General features: G+C 39.3%; 1 protein-coding gene across 1 annotated transcript in view; it reads left to right on the forward strand.

Annotated features, from left to right (window-relative positions):
- LOC307129274 (cystathionine beta-synthase-like) overlaps positions 1-26,772 on the forward strand; it is an 82,069-nt gene that overhangs the window by 33,007 nt on the left and 22,290 nt on the right. The window contains exons 10-11 of the mRNA XM_079821534.1: positions 1,537-1,614; positions 1,870-2,004. Of these exons, the coding sequence (XP_079677660.1) occupies positions 1,537-1,614; positions 1,870-2,004 (213 nt within the window). The remainder of the gene's footprint in view (positions 1-1,536; positions 1,615-1,869; positions 2,005-26,772) is intronic.

Here is a 26,772-nt window from a genome sequence, read left to right on the forward strand (position 1 = left end):
ATCAATGCCCTTAAATTGGGTGTCTTTGAAAGGTGGAGTACCTGCAGTCTGTGTAGACCAAGTTCACTGCCAGATTTTTTCTCTAATGGAGTTTCTGCAGGAAAAATTATCAGCATGCCTCGCTACTCTCAGGGTATTTGTGGCCACCATATTGGCTTGCCATGCCCTGGTTGGTGGGGCTCCACTCGGGAAGCACCCACTGATCGCCCACTTCATCCATGGAATGAGGCAACTGAGGCCTTGCTTTGTGGGACTTGGTCATAGTCCTGGAGGGGCTAATCAAGGCCCCTTTTTGAACCACTAGAGCTTAGATTCTGCCCCTCGACTGGTCAAAGCTATTTTGCACCCTCACCCTGACTATCTTTCTATTGCATTATTGACCATGCTGGTCGTTCTTGAAGCCTTCTGTCCTCCGCCATTCACTACACCGGATAACGAGAAACTTCACCTACTGTGTCCAGTTCGTGCTCTTCAAACTTATGTCCACCTCACTATACAGCTGTGTACGTTAGTGCAATTTTTTGGTTGGCTGTGAGGGCCACAACCTGTGGATAGCCTCCATCAAGCAAATTATGTCACACTGGATGAGGGGTGCTATTGCTCTAGCCTATGAGGCACGCAGTCAAGCGTCACCTCTAGGAGTTAGGGCTCATTCCACTAGGGGGTTTGCACTTGACTGTAATCTTAAAAGTGGGAACGAGATGCTGTGCTGTGCTGTGCTGTGCTGTGCTGTGCTCTGCTCTGCTCTGCTGTGCTCTGCTGTGCTCTGCTGTGCTGTGCTGTGCTGTGCTCTGCTGTGCTCTGCTGTGCTGTGCTGTGCTGTGATCTGCTGTGCTCTGCTGTGCTGTGCTCTGCTGTGCTGTGCTCTGCTCTGCTGTGCTGTGCTCTGCTGTGCTGTGCTGTGCTGTGCTCTGCTGTGCTGTGCTGTGCTGTGCTCTGCTGTGCTGTGCTGTGCTCCGCTGTGCTCTGCTGTGCTGTGCTGTGCTCTGCTGTGCTCTGCTGTGCTGTGCTGTGCTGTGCTCTGCTGTGCTGTGCTGTGCTGTGCTGTGCTGTGCTGTGCTCCGCTGTGCTCTGCTGTGCTGTGCTGTGCTGTGCTCTGCTGTGCTCTGCTGTGCTGTGCTGTGCTGTGCTGTGCTCTGCTGTGCTGTGCTGTGCTGTGCTGTGCTGTGCTGTGCTCTGCTCTGCTGTGCTGTGCTCTGCTGTGCTGTGCTCTGCTGTGCTGTGCTGTGCTGTGCTCTGCTGTGCTGCGCTGCGTATTGCTGCACTGAGGGTATGTCCAGGACGTTCTTAAGACAAAGCATTACAAAGCACCCCCCCCCCCCCATTTTATACACCCAACATTGCACAGAACTGAAAAACCCCTTGGTAATGTAAAAATAGTTAAACATGGGTCACAACATAGTTCTTTGAAACTGTGGTCTGAATGTTTATTGTTGCATATTATATTTCAGATTTATTTCAAAAATAAAATGCAGTAGTAGGCTTCATGTTAGTACCCTTTTAGGCTTGGCCTATATGCTTTGTTCTCCCCATTAGGTCTAAATTTCTTAGTGACAAGTGGATGTGTGAAAAGGGCTTCCTGAGTGAGGAGGATCTTGTTGTTAAGAAGACATGGTGAGTGTATACACATACACACGTACGCATGTTGTCTTTGGAATCACACTTGTTATTTACACACAGATAGCTTCTGCAAGTATAGTCTCTCTCTGTGCCTGATATTACACAAGGCTGCATTACTGCTACAATTATGCTTCTTCTATATGTGGAGGCATGTTCACTCTCCCAGATTACTCTGTCTGTGTGTCCTCTTACCATGAGCTTTTACTGTCTTCCCCTTCCACCCGTCTACCTGCCCTCATCTCTCGGTAGGTGGTGGAATCTGCCCCTACAGGAGCTCCGACTCTCCGCCCCCCTGACTGTGCTGCCTTTAGTGTCCATCAAGAAGACCATTCAGATCCTGAAAGAGAAGGCCTTTGACCAAGCACCTGTGGTGGACGAAGCCGGGTAGGTCATGAGGGGTTTACACACCGGAAAAACCTTTTGATAGTTGCTAGAACTAATAACAGAAGTACCCACTTGTTTGGGTTTAGTGTTTGCACTACGAAAAAGTATACTTCAGGTTCATTTTATGAAATATTCTTAAGTAATGTTCAAGTATATTTTTAAGTATACCTCATGTAGTAAATATACTAATATCAATGTGTATATAACAATACTATATAACAATCTGCCTCAAACTTCACATTTGATAAGTGCCATGGCCTGAAGGCATCTACATGCCAAAATGTAGGTATAGTCATAGTGTGGCAAACACAAATGACTGGCGTAGTCTTCCTATTTCTATATACTTAAATGCATATGCCACCTTTCTCTGTTTGCTCTTGCTCTTGTTGTCACATTTTATTTTATTAGGGCCCAAGCCCTGAAAGGGCGCAGAGCCCTATTGTTCCCCTAAGGATTATTAGGGCCCAAGCCCTGAAAGGGCGCAGAGCCCTATTGTTCTTCCTCTGTTTCTTATTAGGGCCCAAGCCCTGAAAGGGCGCAGAGCCCTATTGTTCTTCCTCTGTTTCTTATTATTATTAGGGCCCAAGCCCAAAGGGCGCAGAGCCCTATTGTTCTTCCTCTGTTTCTTATTATTATTAGGGCCCAAGCCCAAAGGGCGCAGAGCCCTATTGTTCTTCCTCTGTTTCTTATTATTAGGGCCCAAGCCCTGAAAGGGCGCAGAGCCCTATTGTTCTTCCTCAGATTATTCTTTGTTTTTTTATTTTTTTTTTTATTTTTTTTTTCGACTTCTCGGGTACTTTTGGGGCACTTAACATGCTCGAAAACTCTTGAAACTTCGCACAGGCGTCGGAATGCGCGGCCATCAGAGCCGGGCTGAAGCTGGTACCCGGGCGTGGCAGGGGGGCTCGACAGCGCCCCCTAAAGTGGGGTCTGAAAACTTGGTCCATATATCAAACACACTTGCACGTACATGTATGAAACTTGGTACACATTTAGATCTCATCGGGCCGAACAACTTTCGTGCTCATAGTTATGTGTCAGCCCAACAGGAAGTGAGCTATTATGGGTTGTTCGGAAAACGCATGCTCTGGAATTTAATATACTCCTCCGAGGCCATTGTTTCGATCATTGCCAAACTCGGTCAGCATTACGTGAACATATTCAGGATGCTAAATTGCGAGCGGATTTTTGATATCTCGAAAAGTCTGGCTGTGGCGATGCAACGAATTTATGGCGAGAAAAGGGAAACAGGAAGTGTGTTATAACTTGTGCAAACATTGACTGGTTTGGATGAAACTTCAGCTGTGTGTTTGTTATAAGAAGCCGATCACATGAATATGACTTTTGTGAGTCAAAGTTATAGCGCCACCAACTGGCAGCAGGAAGTGTCACTTTCAAAAATGCTTTGAATCACCATCTTATTTTCACCAGATTTATTTCAAACTTCATCAGTATAATGTGAAAACATGACAGATAGAGACGTATGAAATGGATTCCTGAAATTTCAAATACTGTTGCCATGGCAACGTGTCAAAGTTTAATAATCTTTTGGCTGTTCTGAGGCTCTTAGCATGCTTGAAATTGCTTGAAACTGCTTGAAACTCAACACACACATCAGAGATGTCAGTCAGTACACATGGACAAAGCCTCAGAAACGGGCGGGGATGAGGGGCTCTCTAGCGCCACCTTTTGACAAAAGTGAAGGGCTTCGTTTCATCTACAATCACCAAACTCAGTATATATATTGACCTCATCGAGCCGGACAACTTTCTAATTTACAGTCATTAGCTCCGACCAACAGGAAGTCAGATATTTTGGTTTGAAGGTAAATTTTTGGTTAAATCGGGGTCTGAGTTTTTACGTTCTCCTCGTAGGCGTTTTATTCAATCTCCACCAAACTCGGTCAACATGAAACAAAGATACTGAAGATGCTAAAATGTGAACGGATATTGGATATCTCAAACGGTGTTTCCATGGCAAGGGATTAAATAAGGACAAAAAAGGGGAACAGAAATTCTCTGTGTCTGCTGCTCTCCCCTCAATGAACACAAGATGGCAGCATTGTATTAGTTTTGAAGCAGGATAAAAAAAAACTTGTTTCTCTCTCTCTCTCTCTCTCTCTCTTGTTTGTGATTTATGAGGACACAAATTTGTATAATGACATGGGTATTACACTGGTATTACAACGTGTATGTGTGTGTGTTTAAAAACATACTAAAACAATGTTTTATTAAAATGTAACCAAATAGCTTTAAAATAATCATACTATTTTTCAGATCAATATATTTATTTTATTTAATATATTTCTTCTGAATATTTATTCTCTGTCTGCCCTCCCCTCACTAAAAGGTAGCAGTGTTGTTCTGAGGCTCTTAGCATGCTTGAAATTGCTTGAAACTGCTTGAAACTCAACACACACATCAGAGATGTCAGTCAGTACACATGGACAAAGCCTCAGAAACGGGTGGGGATGAGGGGCTCTCTAGCGCCACCTTTTGACAAAAGTGGGGGGGTTAGTTTTATCTTGAGTCACCAAACTCGGTACATATATTGTTCTCTTCGAGCCGGACAACTTTCTAATTTACAGTCATTAGCTCCGACCAACAGGAAGTCAGATATTTTGGTTTGAAGGTGAATATTTATGTAATTCAGGGTCTGAGTTTTTACGTTCTCCTCGTAGGCGATTTATTCAATCTCCACCAAACTCGGTCAACATGAAACAAAGATACGGAAGATGCTTAAATGCGAACGAATATTGGATATCTCAAACGGTGTTGCCATGGCGAGGGATTAAATAAGGACAAAAAAAGGGGAACAGTAATTGTCTCATATCTTGTAAAATAATATTTTGATTTAAATTAAATTAAGATTGTATGTTTGGTAATTGAACTTAGATTAATTTAAAATGACTGTACTATTTTTCAGATGAATATATATATATTTTATAAATATTTCTTTGTATAATGTATTGTGCCCGTGTGTGCTGCCCTTCCCTCAATGAACACAAGATGGCAGCATTGTGTTAGTTTTGAAGCAGGATAAAAAAAAAACTTGTTTCTCTCTCTCTCTCTCTCTCTCTCTCTCTCTCTCTCTCTCTCTGTGTGTGTGTGTGTGTGTGGGCATGTTTTTGTGAAATATCAGGACACAAATGGACACCCAACACCCAACCTTTTTTCAGTCATTTTATCATACGTTACGCTAGGGGTGTAACGGTACAGATTGCTCACGGTTCGGTTTGTATCACGGTTTAAGGTTCACCGTTTCGGTACGGTTCAGTATTTGTTATGTTCAGGGAAAAAAGGACTACTGTCAAATAAAAAAAAGAAAATAATAAGAACAAATCATTTAAATACAAGCAGCAGCACAAATAAATACTATTGAGCAAAGATAATAATAAAATAAACTATGCTTTTCAGGTTTTTCAGGTACGTCTAACATTAGTTTTCAGGTACAGAAATTGATCAAATGTAAAATAACATTGCATATATGACTGTATATATTAAAGATTAATCCTATTAAACTTACAAAAGTTATTCAATCAAGAGCAGTGAGTGATGCCCTTGTCTTTTGTTTGACATTAAACAGACAGCAGTAAAGGCTACTGCCCCTTTAAGACCTCGGATATGCGTTGTCTTTTCTGGACTGTATAAAGCTTACTTAAGCCATATACAGACTATGTCTGCTAGAATACTCATCAATATGTTGACATACTTTTTGCGTGAGTTTGTCCGTTCAAGAGCAAGACTTGAAAGAGAACTCAATATTTGCGCGCTGAGAGACGTGTGCGCGCTCTTGGATGAGTGCACGGAAAATTTTCTCACAGTGCGCGCGACTTCTCATTCGCGTCTTCTGGCACTAAACCAGATAGTTGCGTGTTCTGAGTTAACACAATCAGAACTTAAAAATACGGGATATTTTACGGGAAAATACTAAAACGGGAAGACAGCGGGAAAAGAGCTAAAATACGTGAGAAACCCGGAAAAAATGGGAGGGTTGACAGCTATGGTGTGTGTGTGTGTGTGTGTGTGTGCGATATGTAGGCTTAGGGGTAGTGTAGGGGGATAGAATGTACAGTTTGTACAGTATACAAACCATTAAGTCTATGGAATGCCATCTGCCTGTCTTTCCCCTTCCCCCTGTCTATCTGTGTGTGTGTGTGGGGGGGGGGGGGTCTCTCTCTCACCCTGTGAGTTTGTGTGTGTGCCTTTCTCTCAGTCCTTCCCCTCCCCCTCACTCTCACTCTATCATTGTGTGTGTCTGTGTGTGTGTGTGTGTGTGTGTGTGTGTGTGTGTGTGTGTGTGTGTGTGTGTGTGTGTGTGACTTTCTCTCTTGATCATAATTTAACCCTTTCATATAGGCTATCACAAATAACTATCACTTGAAATAAAAACGTCATGTGATGTGTTTGCCAAGATCACGTATGATGCACATGTCTTTAAATTAATTATTTACTGATATAATATAAATGTATTAAAACATAAATTTCACATGATTTTATAAAAGTGGCTATTTATAATAAACTTCCATAAAATGTAGACACGCATCTTACTCTTACCTGACACTGATATTAAAATCATCTTTGCAGTTTCTGTGATTTGGCTCCATTTATACATTTTTTATTAAAAAAAATTTATTGGACCACCCATATTGAAATTAAAGCATGTTTTATGGTGCATAAGATTGGTGCACAAATGGTAGCTAAGGTAGCTCAAAAACACATGAAGAGAAGTGTTAGAATAAAACAACATCAGCATTCGAATGGTATTCTGAACTCATTCCAATTTGACCTTTGACATAATCTGACATGAAATTCATATAAATTTAATTGATCTCATAGATGTGGCTGTTGTGGTTTGTGGTCATAGCAGCACCAACTGCTGCAGTTAATGTGGTGAATTCAGATGACTTTGACATAGTCCTTTTATGTTTTCCCATTTTAAATGCCTATTGCCTGCCGTGCACAGTTAAACTGATGCCACCGGGGTGGCGGTGCCACCGGCTTGGGCCCGTCATCGCTGCTCGCAGCTTTAATTATTATTATTATTATTATTTTATCGACTTCTCGGGCACTTTTGGGGCCCTTACCATGCTCAAAAACTCTTGAAACTTTGCACACACATCGGAATGCGCGGCCATCAGAGCCGGGCTGAAGCTGGTACCCGGGCGTGGCAGGGGGGCTCGACAGCGCCCCCTAAAGTGGGGTCAGAAAACTTGGTCTATATATCAAACACACTTGCACGTACATGTATGAAACTCAGTACACATATAGACCTCATCGGGCCAAACAACTTTCGTGCTCTAAGTTACGTGTCAGCCCAACAGGAAGTGAGCTAATATGGGTTGTTCTGAAAACACATGCTCTGGAATTTAATATACTCCTCCGAGGCCATTGTTTCAATCAGTGCCAAACTCGGTCAGCATGAAGTCAAGACACAGAGGATGCTAAATTGCGAACGGATTTTTGATATCTTAAACGGTTTGGCCGTGGCGAAGCAACGAATTTATGGCGAGAAAAGGTAAACAGGAAGTGTGTAATAACTTGTGCAAACATTGACTGATTTGGATGAAACTTCAGCTGTGTGTTCGTTGTAAGAGGCCGATCACATGGATATGACTTTTGTGAGTCAAAGTTATAGCGCCACCAACTGGCAGCAGGAAGTGTGTCACTTTCAAAAATGCTTTGAATCACCATCTTATTTTCACACGATTGACTTCAAACTTCATCAGTATAATGTGAAAACATGACAGATAGAGACATATGAATGAATTCCTGATATTTCAAATAATGCTGCCATGGCAACATGTCAAAGTTTAATAATGTTTTTGACTGTTTGTGTGCCCTCCCCTCTATCACCAAAAGGGGGCAGTGTTGTATTATTTTTGAAACTCCCTTTCTCTCTCTCTCTCTCTCTGTGCTTGCTTATGTGATTTATGAGGACACAAATGTGTATGATGACATGGCTATTGGTATTACAACGTAGTGGTTAATGTGGACATGAACTATGACACTATATCACTACAGAACTCATTTTCTAAATCACATTTGAGTTACAATTCTTATCATCTGACAGCCGTGATTTCATGTACTCATTCAGACAGAACTCTTTTTTTAAAACAGAGGAGTGTGAGTGTGTTTTCTATACATGTGCTTTACAGAAGGTCATGTGCTGTGTTTGCAAAGATCACTTTTGACACATTTGTCTTTAAATTCATTATTTACTGACATAGTTCAAATTTATTTTTAAAAAAAATTCACATTATTTTCTACAAGTGTCTGTTTATAAGTGTCTTTTTTTCACAGAAAGTTTTTGTTTGAACGTGAATATTTGTATAATTCAGGGTCTGAGTTTTTACGTTCTCCTCGTAGGTGATTTATTCAATCTCCACCAAACTCGGTCAACGTGAAACGGAAGCTTAACGCATTAAAAATATTTAACGCAAATAACACAGCGTCCGTTTTTATATCCATTTTTGCTTAGCGTTACATGATCACGCTCCTATTCATGTACATGCTTCCAAGCGCGACAAGACACAAGAGAGCGCGCTGGATGCCAGTGTCCTGTCTGTGTGTGTGTTAGTGTCCTGTCTGTGTGTGTGTGTGTGTGTGTGTGTGTCCTGTCTGTGTGTGTGTGTATGTGTATGTGTGTGTGTCAGTGTCCTGTCTGTGTGGATGCGTCTCATGTCAGCTATTCAAGGGACACTGACACACACACACACACACACACACACACACTCGATGCATAGATAGACTCGCGTCAGTTTCCTGCTCACATCGAGTTCTCTTTTGCCTAGGGTTGCCAACTCTCACGCATTTGGCGTGACACTCATGCTTTCAGGCTCTGTCTCAAGCTCTCACGCTGCCCAACTTAATCTCACGCCAAATTGCCAAACCTGCTTTTGATATTAAACAATGTCTAAGCTTTTACATTTTTTAAAGTTTTAATGCGAAATTCAAACAATAAATAGCGTTTTGGCGCTAATATGGCATAACAGTTAAAGCCAGAGTGTTGAAAAACCATTCGGAGTTGCGACATGCTCTATCATCTCCCGGCGGCGCGCGCAGTCGTGCTTCACAGAAATCTCAATACTTCTAGCGCTGTGTCAATACATTTGAATGGCTTGATACACAACAGCTCCACTTTACAGGGGTTTGCAGCAAGTTTTGGTAAACAGTACAGCATAGTGTGCATTGATTATTACATCAACCATACAGGATCGTTTTATAATGGAGAGTAATGCAACAATGTTAACATTAATGTTAATGTTTTTTATTGTACTTAGCCTTCAGGTATTCCATACTAATTGGTCATACTCATACTAATTGATGGTCAAATGTGACCATACACCTTAACTATTTTTCAATTAAATAAATGTTCTATATTTTAGTTCAATAATATTTATTGAATATTTTGAGGAGATCTTTTGGTACTAAATACTAGTTGTGCAATATTTATTGTCAATAATGACCACTTAAAATATTTTTCTTCTAATATTTGTATTATTTATATTACAATTAGTATAGTAATAAGGTTAAATTAGAGAATTATTTTTCAAAGAGGCAAATTAGAGTCATTTTGTGGAGTCAGCCTGTCATTAATGTTCATCAAAGAACAACGGGAACAGAGAAAATTGTAGCTTTAATGATGATTCATCTATATTTCATTTATTATTTATACAGTTAAGGAAGGTTTGATAACTATTACATTTCTGTATAACAGGGAAGGCCATGGGTAAATATAACATTTATTATTTTGGGATATAATCATGGTATATATAACATAATATATATATAACATATATAGGTGGAGGGGTGTTTATTACAACATAATCATGGTTTATGAAGACATTTCATGTGTCCCCGTAAATCAAAATAGCTTTAACAGCATATTAAACAATTTTTTAATAAAAATGTAAAAATGCAGAATGTTTTCTGTGATGGTAGGTTTAGGGGTAGTGTGTGTGTGTGTGTGTGTGTGTGTGTGTGTATGTGTGTGTGTGTGTGTGTGTGCGATATGTAGGCTTAGGGGTAGTGTAGGGGGATAGAATGTACAGTTTGTACAGTATACAAACCATTAAGTCTATGGAATGCCATCTGCCTGTCTTTCCCCTTCCCCCTCTCTATCTGTGTGTGTGTGTGTGGGGGGGGGGGGGGGGGGGTCTCTCTCTCACCCTGTGAGTTTGTGTGTGTGCCTTTCTCTCAGTCCTTACCCTCCCCCTCACTCTCACTCTATCATTGTGTTTGTGTGTGTGTGTGTGTGTGTGTGTGTGTGTGTGTGTGTGTGTGTGTGTGTGTGTGTGTGTGTGACTTTCTCTCTTGATCATAATTTAACCCTTTCATATAGGCTATCACAAATAACTATCACTTGAAATAAAAACGTCATGTGATGTGTTTGCCAAGATCACGTATGATGCACATGTCTTTAAATTAATTATTTACTGATATAATATAAATGTATTAAAACATAAATTTCACATGATTTTATAAAAGTGGCTATTTATAATAAACTTCCATAAAATGTAGACACGCATCTTACTCTTACCTGACACTGATATTAAAATCATCTTTGCAGTTTCTGTGATTTGGCTCCATTTATACATTTTTTATTAAAAGAAATTTATTGGACCACCCATATTGAAATGAAAGCATGTTTTATGGTGCATAAGATTGGTGCACAAACGGTAGCTAAGGTAGCTCAAAAACACATGAAGAGAAGTGTTAGAATAAAACAACATCAGCATTCGAATGGTATTCTGAACTCATTCCAATTTGACCTTTGACATAATCTGACATGAAATTCATATAAATTTAATTGATCTCATAGATGTGGCTGTTGTGGTTTGTGGTCATAGCAGCACCAACTGCTGCAGTTAATGTGGTGAATTCAGATGACTTTGACATAGTCCTTTTATGTTTTCCCATTTTAAATGCCTATTGCCTGCCGTGCACAGTTAAGCTGATGCCACCGGGGTGGCGGTGCCACCGGCTTGGGCCCGTCATCGCTGCTCGCAGCTTTAATTATTATTATTATTATTTTATCGACTTCTCGGGCACTTTTGGGGCCCTTACCATGCTCAAAAACTCTCGAAACTTTGCACACACATCGGAATGCGCGGCCATCAGAGCCGGGCTGAAGCTGGTACCCGGGCGTGGCAGGGGGGCTCGACAGCGCCCCCTAAAGTGGGGTCTGAAAACTTGGTCTATATATCAAACACACTTGCACGTACATGTATGAAACTCGGTACACATATAGACCTCATCGGGCCAAACAACTTTTGTGCTCTAAGTTACGTGTCAGCCCAACAGGAAGTGAGCTAATATGGGTTGTTCTGAAAACACATGCTCTGGAATTTAATATACTCCTCCGAGGCCATTGTTTCAATCAGTGCCAAACTCGGTCAGCATGAAGTCAAGACACAGAGGATGCTAAATTGCGAACGGATTTTTGATATCTTAAACGGTTTGGCCGTGGCGAAGCAACGAATTTATGGCGAGAAAAGGTAAACAGGAAGTGTGTAATAACTTGTGCAAACATTGACTGATTTGGATGAAACTTCAGCTGTGTGTTCGTTGTAAGAGGCCGATCACATGGATATGACTTTTGTGAGTCAAAGTTATAGCGCCACCAACTGGCAGCAGGAAGTGTGTCACTTTCAAAAATGCTTTGAATCACCATCTTATTTTCACACGATTGACTTCAAACTTCATCAGTATAATGTGAAAACATGACAGATAGAGACATATGAATGAATTCCTGATATTTCAAATAATGCTGCCATGGCAACATGTCAAAGTTTAATAATGTTTTTGACTGTTTGTGTGCCCTCCCCTCTATCACCAAAAGGGGGCAGTGTTGTATTATTTTTGAAACTCCCTTTCTCTCTCTCTCTCTCTCTGTGCTTGCTTATGTGATTTATGAGGACACAAATGTGTATGATGACATGGCTATTGGTATTACAACGTAGTGGTTAATGTGGACATGAACTATGACACTATATCACTACAGAACTCATTTTCTAAATCACATTTGAGTTACAATTCTTATCATCTGACAGCCGTGATTTCATGTACTCATTCAGACAGAACTCTTTTTTTAAAACAGAGGAGTGTGAGTGTGTTTTCTATACATGTGCTTTACAGAAGGTCATGTGCTGTGTTTGCAAAGATCACTTTTGACACATTTGTCTTTAAATTCATTATTTACTGACATAGTTCAAATTTATTTTTAAAAAAAATTCACATTATTTTCTACAAGTGTCTGTTTATAAGTGTCTTTTTTTCACAGAAAGTTTTTGTTTGAACGTGAATATTTGTATAATTCAGGGTCTGAGTTTTTACGTTCTCCTCGTAGGTGATTTATTCAATCTCCACCAAACTCGGTCAACGTGAAACGGAAGCTTAACGCATTAAAAATATTTAACGCAAATAACACAGCGTCCGTTTTTATATCCATTTTTGCTTAGCGTTACATGATCACGCTCCTATTCATGTACATGCTTCCAAGCGCGACAAGACACAAGAGAGCGCGCTGTATGCCAGTGTCCTGTCTGTGTGTGTGTTAGTGTCCTGTCTGTGTGTGTGTGTGTGTGTGTGTCCTGTCTGTGTGTGTGTGTATGTGTATGTGTGTGTGTCAGTGTCCTATCTGTGTGGATGCGTCTCATGTCAGCTATTCAAGGGACACTGACACACACACACACACACACACACACACACACTCGATGCATAGATAGACTCGCGTCAGTTTCCTGCTCACATCGAGTTCTCTTTTGCCTAGGGTTGCCAACTCTCACGCATTTGGCGTGACACTCACGCTTTCAGGCTCTGTCTCACGCTCTCACGCTGCCCAACTTAATCTCACGCCAAATTGCCAAACCTGCTTTTGATATTAAACAATGTCTAAGCTTTTACATTTTTTAAAGTTTTAATGCGAAATTCAAACAATAAATAGCGTTTTGGCGCTAATATGGCATAACAGTTAAAGCCAGAGTGTTGAAAAACCATTCGGAGTTGCGACATGCTCTATCATCTCCCGGCGGCGCGCGCAGTCGTGCTTCACAGAAATCTCAATACTTCTAGCGCTGTGTCAATACATTTGAATGGCTTGATACACAACAACTCCACTTTACAGGGGTTTGCAGCAAGTTTTGGTAAACAGTACAGCATAGTGTGCATTGATTATTACATCAACCATACAGGATCGTTTTATAATGGAGAGTAATGCAACAATGTTAACATTAATGTTAATGTTTTTTATTGTACTTAGCCTTCAGGTATTCCATACTAATTGGTCATACTCATACTAATTGATGGTCAAATGTGACCATACACCTTAACTATTTTTCAATTAAATAAATGTTCTATATTTTAGTTCAATAATATTTATTGAATATTTTGAGGAGATCTTTTGGTACTAAATACTAGTTGTGCAATATTTATTGTCAATAATGACCACTTAAAATATTTTTCTTCTAATATTTGTATTATTTATATTACAATTAGTATAGTAATAAGGTTAAATTAGAGAATTATTTTTCAAAGAGGCAAATTAGAGTCATTTTGTGGAGTCAGCCTGTCATTAATGTTCATCAAAGAACAACGGGAACAGAGAAAATTGTAGCTTTAATGATGATTCATCTATATTTCATTTATTATTTATACAGTTAAGGAAGGTTTGATAACTATTACATTTCTGTATAACAGGGAAGGCCATGGGTAAATATAACATTTATTATTTTCATTTATTATTTATTTATTCCATTTATTATCATTTATTATTACTATACTCTCCTTGAAGTTTACTTCCCGCTACTTTTTCCCTCTTCCTCCCAACCGCGCGGCTGCAACTGTCTTCTTCTTCTTCGATAGTAGCCTAAGCCAGTGTTTCCCAACCTTTTTTCAGTCATTTTATCATACGTTACGCTAGGGGTGTAACGGTACAGATTGCTCACGGTTCGGTTTGTATCACGGTTTAAGGTTCACCGTTTCGGTACGGTTCAGTATTTGCTATGTTCAGGGAAAAAAGGACTACTGTCAAATAAAACAAAAGAAAATAATAAGAACAAATCATTTAAATACAAGCAGCAGCACAAATAAATACTATTGAGCAAAGATACTAATAAAATAAACTATGCTTTTCAGGTTTTTCAGGTACGTCTAACATTAGTTTTCAGGTAGGCCTACAGAAATTGATCAAATGTAAAATAACATTGCATATATGACTGTATAAATTAAAGATTAATCCTATTAAACTTACAAAAGTTATTCAATCAAGAGCAGTGAGTGATGCCCTTGTCTTTTGTTTGACATTAAACAGACAGCAGTAAAGGCTACTGCCCCTTTAAGACCTTGGATATGCGTTGTCTTTTCTGGACTGTATAAAGCTTACTTAAGCCATATACAGACTATGTCTGCTAGAATACTCATCAATATGTTGACATACTTTTTGCGTGAGTTTGTCCATTCAAGAGCAAGACTTGAAAGAGAACTCAATATTTGCGCGCTGAGAGACGTGTGCGCGCTCTCGGATGAGTGCACGGAAAATTTTCTCACAGTGCGCGCGACTTCTCATTCGCGTCTTCTGGCACTAAACCAGATAGTTGCGTGTTCTGAGTTAACACAATCAGAACGTAAAAATACGGGATATTTTACGGGAAAATACTAAAACGGGAAGACAGCGGGAAAAGAGCTAAAATACGTGAGAAACCCGGAAAAAACGGGAGGGTTGACAGCTATGGTGTGTGTGTGTGTGTGTGTGCGATATGTAGGCTTAGGGGTAGTGTAGGGGGATAGAATGTACAGTTTGTACAGTATACAAACCATTAAGTCTATGGAATGCCATCTGCCTGTCTTTCCCCTTCCCCCTCTCTATCTGTGTGTGTGTGTGGGGAGGGGGGGGGGTCTCTCTCTCACCCTGTGAGTTTGTGTGTGTGCCTTTCTCTCAGTCCTTCCCCTCCCCCTCACTCTCACTCTATCATTGTGTGTGTGTGTGTGTGTGTGTGTGTGTGTGTGTGTGTGTGTGTGTGTGTGTGTGTGTGTGTGTGTGTGTGTGTGTGTGTGTGTGTGTGTGTGTGTGTGTGTGTGTGTGTGTGTGTGTGTGTGTGACTTTCTCTCTTGATCATAATTTAACCCTTTCATATAGGCTATCACAAATAACTATCACTTGAAATAAAAACGTCATGTGATGTGTTTGCCAAGATCACGTATGATGCACATGTCTTTAAATTAATTATTTACTGATATAATATAAATGTATTCAAACATAAATTTCACATGATTTTATAAAAGTGGCTATTTATAATAAACTTCCATAAAATGTAGACACGCATCTTACTCTTACCTGACACTGATATTAAAATCATCTTTGCAGTTTCTGTGATTTGGCTCCATTTATACATTTTTTATTAAAAAAAATTTATTGGACCACCCATATTGAAATGAAAGCATGTTTTATGGTGCATAAGATTGGTGCACAAACGGTAGCTAAGGTAGCTCAAAAACACATGAAGAGAAGTGTTAGAATAAAACAACATCAGCATTCGAATGGAATTCTGAACTCATTCCAATTTGACCTTTGACATAATCTGACATGAAATTCATATAAATTTAATTGATCTCATAGATGTGGCTGTTGTGGTTTGTGGTCATAGCAGCACCAACTGCTGCAGTTAATGTGGTGAATTCAGATGACTTTGACATAGTCCTTTTATGTTTTCCCATTTTAAATGCCTATTGCCTGCCGTGCACAGTTAAACTGATGCCACCGGGGTGGCGGTGCCACCGGCTTGGGCCCGTCATCGCTGCTCGCAGCTTTAATTATTATTATTATTATTTTATCGACTTCTCGGGCACTTTTGGGGCCCTTACCATGCTCAAAAACTCTTGAAACTTTGCACACACATCGGAATGCGCGGCCATCAGAGCCGGGCTGAAGCTGGTACCCGGGCGTGGCAGGGGGGCTCGACAGCGCCCCCTAAAGTGGGGTCTGAAAACTTGGTCTATATATCAAACACACTTGCACGTACATGTATGAAACTCGGTACACATATAGACCTCATCGGGCCAAACAACTTTCGTGCTCTAAGTTACGTGTCAGCCCAACAGGAAGTGAGCTAATATGGGTTGTTCTGAAAACACATGCTCTGGAATTTAATATACTCCTCCGAGGCCATTGTTTCAATCAGTGCCAAACTCGGTCAGCATGAAGTCAAGACACAGAGGATGCTAAATTGCGAACGGATTTTTGATATCTTAAACGGTTTGGCCGTGGCGAAGCAACGAATTTATGGCGAGAAAAGGTAAACAGGAAGTGTGTAATAACTTGTGCAAACATTGACTGATTTGGATGAAACTTCAGCTGTGTGTTCGTTGTAAGAGGCCGATCACATGGATATGACTTTTGTGAGTCAAAGTTATAGCGCCACCAACTGGCAGCAGGAAGTGTGTCACTTTCAAAAATGCTTTGAATCACCATCTTATTTTCACACGATTGACTTCAAACTTCATCAGTATAATGTGAAAACATGACAGATAGAGACATATGAATGAATTCCTGATATTTCAAATAATGCTGCCATGGCAACATGTCAAAGTTTAATAATGTTTTTGACTGTTTGTGTGCCCTCCCCTCTATCACCAAAAGGGGGCAGTGTTGTATTATTTTTGAAACTCCCTTTCTCTCTCTCTCTCTCTCTGTGCTTGCTTATGTGATTTATGAGGACACAAATGTGTATGATGACATGGCTATTGGTATTACAACGTAGTGGTTAATGTGGACATGAACTATGACACTATATCACTACAGAACTCATTTTCTAAATCACATTTGAGTTACAATTCTTATCATCTGACAGCCGTGATTTCATGTACTCATTCAGACAGAACTCTTTTTTTAAAACAGAGGAGTGTGAGTGTGTTTTCTATACATGTGCTTTACAGAAGGTCATGTGCTGTGTTTGCAAAGATCACTTTTGACACATTTGTCTTTAAATTCATTATTTACTGACATAGTTCAAATTTATTTTTAAAAAAAATTCACATTATTTTCTACAAGTGTCTGTTTATAAGTGTCTTTTTTTCACAGAAAGTTTTTGTTTGAACGTGAATATTTGTATAATTCAGGGTCTGAGTTTTTACGTTCTCCTCGTAGGTGATTTATTCAATCTCCACCAAACTCGGTCAACGTGAAACGGAAGCTTAACGCATTAAAAATATTTAACGCAAATAACACAGCGTCCGTTTTTATATCCATTTTTGCTTAGCGTTACATGATCACGCTCCTATTCATGTAAATGCTTCCAAGCGCGACAAGACACAAGAGAGCGCGCTGTATGCCAGTGTCCTGTCTGTGTGTGTGTGTGTGTGTGTGTGTGTCCTGTCTGTGTGTGTGTGTATGTGTATGTGTGTGTGTCAGTGTCCTGTCTGTGTGGATGCGTCTCATGTCAGCTATTCAAGGGACACTGACACACACACACACACACACACACACACACACTCGATGCATAGATAGACTCGCGTCAGTTTCCTGCTCACATCGAGTTCTCTTTTGCCTAGGGTTGCCAACTCTCACGCATTTGGCGTGACACTCACGCTTTCAGGCTCTGTCTCACGCTCTCACGCTGCCCAACTTAATCTCACGCCAAATTGCCAAACCTGCTTTTGATATTAAACAATGTCTAAGCTTTTACATTTTTTAAAGTTTTAATGCGAAATTCAAACAATAAATAGCGTTTTGGCGCTAATATGGCATAACAGTTAAAGCCAGAGTGTTGAAAAACCATACGGAGTTGCGACATGCTCTATCATCTCCCGGCGGCGCGCGCAGTCGTGCTTCACAGAAATCTCAATACTTCTAGCGCTGTGTCAATACATTTGAATGGCTTGATACACAACAGCTCCACTTTACAGGGGTTTGCAGCAAGTTTTGGTAAACAGTACAGCATAGTGTGCATTGATTATTACATCAACCATACAGGATCGTTTTATAATGGAGAGTAATGCAACAATGTTAACATTAATGTTAATGTTTTTTATTGTACTTAGCCTTCAGGTATTCCATACTAATTGGTCATACTCATACTAATTGATGGTCAAATGTGACCATACACCTTAACTATTTTTCAATTAAATAAATGTTCTATATTTTAGTTCAATAATATTTATTGAATATTTTGAGGAGATCTTTTGGTACTAAATACTAGTTGTGCAATATTTATTGTCAATAATGACCACTTAAAATATTTTTCTTCTAATATTTGTATTATTTATATTACAATTAGTATAGTAATAAGGTTAAATTAGAGAATTATTTTTCAAAGAGGCAAATTAGAGTCATTTTGTGGAGTCAGCCTGTCATTAATGTTCATCAAAGAACAACGGGAACAGAGAAAATTGTAGCTTTAATGATGATTCATCTATATTTCATTTATTATTTATACAGTTAAGGAAGGTTTGATAACTATTACATTTCTGTATAACAGGGAAGGCCATGGGTAAATATAACATTTATTATTTTCATTTATTATTTATTTATTCCATTTATTATCATTTATTATTACTATACTCTCCTTGAAGTTTACTTCCCGCTACTTTTTCCCTCTTCCTCCCAACCGCGCGGCTGCAACTGTCTTCTTCTTCTTCAATAGTAGCCTAAGCCAGTGTTTCCCAACCTTTTTTCAGTCATTTTATCATACGTTACGCTAGGGGTGTAACGGTACAGATTGCTCACGGTTCGGTTTGTATCACGGTTTAAGGTTCACCGTTTCGGTACGGTTCAGTATTTGCTATGTTCAGGGAAAAAAGGACTACTGTCAAATAAAACAAAAGAAAATAATAAGAACAAATCATTTAAATACAAGCAGCAGCACAAATAAATACTATTGAGCAAAGATACTAATAAAATAAACTATGCTTTTCAGGTTTTTCAGGTACGTCTAACATTAGTTTTCAGGTACAGAAATTGATCAAATGTAAAATAACATTGCATATATGACTGTATAAATTAAAGATTAATCCTATTAAACTTACAAAAGTTATTCAATCAAGAGCAGTGAGTGATGCCCTTGTCTTTTGTTTGACATTAAACAGACAGCAGTAAAGGCTACTGCCCCTTTAAGACCTCGGATATGCGTCGTCTTTTCTGGACTGTATAAAGTTTACTTAAGCCATATACAGACTATGTCTGCTAGAATACTCATCAATATGTTGACATACTTTTTGCGTGAGTTTGTCCATTCAAGAGCAAGACTTGAAAGAGAACTCAATATTTGCGCGCTGAGAGACGTGTGCGCGCTCTCGGATGAGTGCACGGAAAATTTTCTCACAGTGCGCGCGACTTCTCATTCGCGTCTTCTGGCACTAAACCAGATAGTTGCGTGTTCTGAGTTAACACAATCAGAACGTAAAAATACGGGATATTTTACGGGAAAATACTAAAACGGGAAGACAGCGGGAAAAGAGCTAAAATACGTGAGAAACCCGGAAAAAACGGGAGGGTTGACAGCTATGGTGTGTGTGTGTGTGTGTGTGTGTGTGTGTGTGTGTGTGTGTGTGTGTGTGTGTGTGTGTGTGTGTGCGATATGTAGGCTTAGGGGTAGTGTAGGGGGATAGAATGTACAGTTTGTACAGTATACAAACCATTAAGTCTATGGAATGCCATCTGCCTGTCTTTCCCCTTCCCCCTCTCTATCTGTGTGTGTGTGTGTGGGGAGGGGGGGGGGTCTCTCTCTCACCCTGTGAGTTTGTGTGTGTCCTTTCTCTCAGTCCTTCCCCTCCCCCTCACTCTCACTCTATCATTGTGTGTGTGTGTGTGTGTGTGTGTGTGTGTGTGTGTGTGACTTTCTCTCTTGATCATAATTTAACCCTTTCATATAGGCTATCACAAATAACTATCACTTGAAATAAAAACGTCATGTGATGTGTTTGCCAAGATCACGTATGATGCACATGTCTTTAAATTAATTATTTACTGATATAATATAAATGTATTAAAACATAAATTTCACATGATTTTATAAAATTGGCTATTTATAATAAACTTCCATAAAATGTAGACACGCATCTTACTCTTACCTGACACTGATATTAAAATCATCTTTGCAGTTTCTGTGATTTGGCTCCATTTATACATTTTTTATTAAAAAAAATTTATTGGACCACCCATATTGAAATTAAAGCATGTTTTATGGTGCATAAGATTGGTGCACAAATGGTAGCTAAGGTAGCTCAAAAACACATGAAGAGAAGTGTTAGAATAAAACAACATCAGCATTCGAATGGTATTCTGAACTCATTCCAATTTGACCTTTGACATAATCTGACATGAAATTCATATAAATTTAATTGATCTCATAGATGTGGCTGTTGTGGTTTGTGGTCATAGCAGCACCAACTGCTGCAGTTAATGTGGTGAATTCAGATGACTTTGACATAGTCCTTTTATGTTTTCCCATTTTAAATGCCTATTGCCTGCCGTGCACAGTTAAACTGATGCCACCGGGGTGGCGGTGCCACCGGCTTGGGCCCGTCATCGCTGCTCGCAGCTTTAATTAGGGCCCAAGCCCTGAAAGGGCGCAGAGCCCTATTGTTCTTCCTCAGATTATTCTTTGTTTTTTTTTTTTTTTTTTTTTTTATTTTTTTTTTCGACTTCTCGGGTACTTTTGGGGCACTTAACATGCTCGAAAACTCTTGAAACTTCGCACAGGCGTCGGAATGCGCGGCCATCAGAGCCGGGCTGAAGCTGGTACCCGGGCGTGGCAGGGGGACTCGACAGCGCCCCCTAGAACGCACTTAGAAACTTGGTCCATGTATCAAACACACTTGCACGTACATGTATGAAACTCGGTACACATATAGACCTCATCGGGCCGAACAACTTTCGTGCTCATAGTTATGCGTCAGCCCAACAGGAAGTGAGCTATAATGGGTTGTTCGGAAAACCCATGCTCTGGAATTTAATATACTCCTCCGAGGCCATTGTTTCGATCATTGCCAAACTCGGTCAGCATGAAGTGAACATATCCAGGATGCTAAATTGCGAGCGGATTTTTGATATCTCAAATGGTTTGGCCGTGGCGAAGCAACGAATTTATGGCGAGAAAAGGGAAACAGGAAGTGTGTTATAACTTGTGCAAACATTGACTGGTTTGGATGAAACTTCAGCTGTGTGTTCGTTGTAAGAGGCCGATCACATGGATATGACTTTTGTGAGTCAAAGTTATAGCGCCACCAACTGGCAGCAGGAAGTGTGTCACTTTCAAAAATGCTTTGAATCACCATCTTATTTTCACCAGATTTATTTCAAACTTCATCAGTATAATGTGAAAACATGACAGATAGAGACGTATGAAATGGATTCCTGAAATTTCAAATACTGTTGCCATGGCAACGTGTCAAAGTTTAATAATCTTTTGGCTGTTTTGAGGCTCTTAGCATGCTTGAAATTGCTTGAAACTGCTTGAAACTCAACACACACATCAGAGATGTCAGTCAGTACACATTGGCAAAGCATCAGAAATGGGCGGGGATGAGGGGCTCTCTAGCGCCACCTTTTGACAAAAGTGGGGGGGTTAGTTTTATCTTCAGTCACCAAACTCGGTACATATATTGTTCTCTTCGAGCCGGACAACTTTCTAATTTACAGTCATTAGCTCCGACCAACAGGAAATCAGATATTTTGGTTTGAAGGTGAATATTTATGTAATTCAGGGTCTGAGTTTTTACGTTCTCCTCGTAGGCGATTTATTCAATCTCCACCAAACTCGGTCAACATGAAACAAAGATACGGAAGATGCTAAAATGCGAACGAATATTGGATATCTCAAACGGTGTTGCCATGGCGAGGGATTAAATAAGGACAAAAAAAGGGGAACAGAAATTGTCTCATATCTTGTAAAATAATATTTTGATTTAAATTAAATTAAGATTGTATGTTTGGTAATTGAACTTAGATTAATTTAAAATGACTATACTATTTTTCAGATGAATATATATATTTATTTTAAATATTTTTTTAAATAATCAATTCTGTATCTGTCTGTGCTGCTCTCCCCTCAATGAACACAAGATGGCAGCATTGTATTAGTTTTGAAGCAGGATAAAAAAAAAACTTGTTTCTCTCTCTCTCTCTCTCTCTTGTTTATGTGATTTATGAGGACACAAATTTGTATAATGACATGGGTATTACACTGGTATTACAACGTGTATGTGTGTGTGTTTAAAAACATACTAAAACAATGTTTTATTAAAATGTAACCAAATAGCTTTAAAATAATCATACTATTTTTCAGATCAATATATTTATTTTATTTAATATATTTCTTCTGAATATTTATTCTCTGTCTGCCCTCCCCTCACTAAAGGGTGGCAGTGTTGTGTTATTTTTTAAACTCTCTTTCTGTGTGTGTGTGTGTGTGTGTGTGTGTGTGTGTGTGTGTGTGTGTGTGTGTGTGTGTGTGTGTGTGTGTGTGTGTGTGTGTGTGTGTGTGTGTGTGTGTGTGTGTGTGTGTGCAGGCCCGTCGCGACAAGGCAGGCAAACCAAGCAATTGCTTGGGGCCCCGAGCTGGCCTGGGGCCCCAAGACAGCGACAGGTTAAGAATAAAATGAAACGACAAACTGTGTGAGCGCCCCATTGATAGTCAATGCAGTAAAGTGCAATGACACTGTTATCGGGATCCCCCTTAAGGGGCCCCTCTCAGAAGTCGCTGACAGCAGCCAGCCAACCACGCGATCTCTGCTGCGGCAAAATACAAAATCTTCGGATTTTAAGCGGAATTTTATGCTTCAGGAAGCCAGAAAAGAAAAAAGAGAAAGGAAGAGGAGGATAAGAAAAAACAAGATAGTGGTATGTGATAAATTACACTGGATAAAATAGCTCTACTTGTCTTGTACAAAAAAAGTGTAAGTTTGCAGCAGGTAGGCTAGCAAAAATATGTTTATGTTAGCTATCGTTACCTGCCTGACGGCAAATGCTGCTTGTAACGAACAGTTAGTGCAACTTTTTTTTCGAACAGACGGAATGACATGAGATTGCTATAGCTTTGTAATAGGTTTTGATGAAAGTGGCATGCTCTACTAACTATTATTTATGCTATGCATAAATAACCTGGAATAGTTAATATAGCTTGCTATATTAACAATTATTATAAACATTATTTAACCAGAAAGAGGCAGAGGAACATGATTTTTTTCATAGCTTATCTTAATGTGCTAGTGTCGGGATATATACGGTAGTGACAGTTTATGCAAATATGACATTATTTTTATGAGTTACCAATAGATCTTGAACAATTACTTTATTCTGTGGCAATTTTTACACTATTACATTTTGAAGTACAGTATCAGGACAACCCACATGTTTGACTGGTACTGTTTACATGTTTTACTGGTACTGCCCACGTTTTACTGGTACTGTTTATTAACTATTTAACAAGGTATTATAGTCATCGGTTGCAACTTTATAATAACCATCCAGATAATGTTTATAGACAGTTTACAAAACAACTAGTAACCCTTAAGTATTCCCAAAGTGTTAGGAATATCTGGTCCGTCTATCTATGTAAAAGTAATGTTTATAGATGTTTAAAAAATGGTTACTTAAAGGTTTAAAAAAAAAAATTAATGATACAGTGGTGTTTTTTGCAAATGTTTTCAAATTTTATGCACAGTAGGCCTATATGCAACAACAGTATTTGCACTGTAAACCTTTTTATTAATATAAAGTGTGGGTGAACTTAAACTGTATGGCTATGCTGCGGTATGCTGTGTGTGTGTGTGTGTGTGTGTGTGTGTGTGTGTGTGTGTGTGTGTGTGTGTGTGTGTGTGTCAGTGTCCTATCTGTGTGGATGCGTCTCATGTCAGCTAATCAAGGGACACTGACACACACACACACACACACACACACACACACACTCGACGCATAGATAGACTCGCGTCAGTTTCCTGCTCACATCGAGTTCTCTTTTGCTCTTGAACAAACCATAACACAGAGGATTGTGAGTATTCTCATATTCGAGTCTTAAATTAGTTAAATAACGTCTTAAATGAACTTAAAGAGTTGTGAGGAAATGAGATGCGGGACAGCGCGTGAGATCCGCGGCTGTTCTTAAAGTGACAGGAGCACTGATGATGCCTGTCATTAATGTTCATCAAAGAACAACGGGAACAGAGAAAATTGTAGCTTTAATGATGATTCATCTATATTTCATTTATTATTTATGCAGTTAAGGAAGGTTTGATAACTATTACATTTCTGTATAACAGGGAAGGCCATGGGTAAATATAACATTTATTATTTTGGTGATTTAGGTAAAATGGTTTAAAAAAACACAGCAGAACCACAGCGCATCTGATATGACTGGCATAACGCTGGCGAAGTTAGGGACCGTCTGCAAAGTTACATACAACATTGAAACGTGTATAACGTTACCAAACTTCACTAGCATTTAAAGAGAATGACAGTCATAAAACTGACTGTAAAGTGTTCATCTAGGTGTCAGGTATGATGCACACATTTTGATATTTAATAAAATAAACTGTCAAATCATATGGAAATATGGATATGCATTATTTCACTTGGATACTGTTTGGGCTCTAACACAAAATATGCTAGATTTAAATGCATCATAGCTGAACACTGATGAGAATATTTCTTGAGAATATATTTACAGAGATAATATTAGAGATTATATTTACGACAAATTATTATTATTTATGCGTTATGCGTTGCTATTGACGACGGCCATTAAGTAAAGAAATCCCACAGAATCTAGCTTAAAAAAGTGCTTAGAGCTGCTTTAGTTATTTGTTGTTTGTTTAATTTCAAATATAAAACTTGTTGAAATGTTTTAAGTGTGTGCATCTGTTCTTTTTGAACACTTTCATCTTGTTTGAACAAAACCGTGATAATATTGATAACCGTGATAATTTGGGTCACTATAATCGTGATGTTAAATTTCCATACCGTTTCATCCCTACTTTAGTGTGAATAAGTAAAAAAGAACTACAAACACCTTGAATTAAATACTGGCCTTCTGGACTTACAAAATTTTGAGCAGGAAAATATAACTTTTATCTATTTTATCCTATGATATTAAAATTAATCTAAATTTAAATTACATCATGGGTGTGGCTTGTGGTGATAGTGGCACCAGTTGCTGCGGTAAATGTGGCACATTCGAGCGATTCTAAAATATTCTCCTGTTTAAATGCATATTGCCTGCCGTGCACAGTTAAGCTGATGCCACCGGCGTGGCGGTGCCACCGGCTTGGGCCCGTCATCGCTGCTCGCAGCTTTAATTATTATTATTATTATTATTTTATCGACTTCTCGGGCACTTTTGGGGCCCTTACCATGCTCAAAAACTCTTGAAACTTTGCACACACATCGGAATGCGCGGCCATCAGAGCCGGGCTGAAGCTGGTACCCGGGCGTGGCAGGGGGGCTCGACAGCGCCCCCTAAAGTGGTGTCTGAAAACTTGGTCTATATATCAAACACACTTGCACGTACATGTATGAAACTCGGTACACATATAGACCTCATTGGGCCAAACAACTTTCGTGCTCTAAGTTACGTGTCAGCCCAACAGGAAGTGAGCTAATATGGGTTGTTCTCAAAACACATGCTCTGGAATTTAATATACTCCTCCGAGGCCATTGTTTCAATCAGTGCCAAACTCGGTCAGCATGAAGTCAAGACACAGAGGATGCTAAATTGCGAACGGATTTTTGATATCTTAAACGGTTTGGCCGTGGCGAAGCAACGAATTTATGGCGAGAAAAGGTAAACAGGAAGTGTGTAATAACTTGTGAAAACATTGACTGATTTGGATGAAACTTCAGCTGTGTGTTCGTTGTAAGAGGCCGATCACATGGATATGACTTTTGTGAGTCAAAGTTATAGCGCCACCAACTGGCAGCAGGAAGTGTGTCACTTTCAAAAATGCTTTGAATCACCATCTTATTTTCACACGATTGACTTCAAACTTCATCAGTATAATGTGAAAACATGACAGATAGAGACATATGAATGAATTCCTGATATTTCAAATAATGCTGCCATGGCAACATGTCAAAGTTTAATAATGTTTTTGACTGTTTGTGTGCCCTCCCCTCTATCACCAAAAGGGGGCAGTGTTGTATTATTTTTGAAACTCCCTTTCTCTCTCTCTCTCTCTCTGTGCTTGCTTATGTAATTTATGAGGACACAAATGTGTATGATGACATGGCTATTGGTATTACAACGTAGTGGTTAATGTGGACATGAACTATGACACTATATCACTACAGAACTCATTTTCTAAATGACATTTGAGTTACAATTCTTTTCACCTGACAGCCGTGATTTCATGTACTCATTCAGACAGAACTCTTTTTTTTAAAACAGAGGAGTGTGAGTGTGTTTTCTATACATGTGCTTTACAGAAGGTCATGTGCTGTGTTTGCAAAGATCACTTTTGACACATTTGTCTTTAAATTCATTATTTACTGACATAGTTCAAATTTATAAAAAAAAAAAAAAAATTCACATCATTTTCTACAAGTGTCTGTTTATAAGTGTCTTTTTTCACAGAAAGTTTGTTTGAACGTGAATATTTGTATAATTCAGTTTCTGAGTTTTTACGTTCTCCTCGTAGGCGATTTATTCAATCTCCACCAAACTCGGTCAACGTGAAACGGAAGCTTAACGCATTAAAAATATTTAACGCAAATAACGCAGCGTCCGTTTTTATATCCATTTTTGCTTAGCGTTACATGATCACGCTCCTATTCATGTAA

This window comes from Gobio gobio (assembly GCF_949357685.1).
Source record: "Gobio gobio genome assembly, chromosome: 7".
Taxonomy (NCBI): Eukaryota; Metazoa; Chordata; class Actinopteri; order Cypriniformes; family Gobionidae; genus Gobio; species Gobio gobio.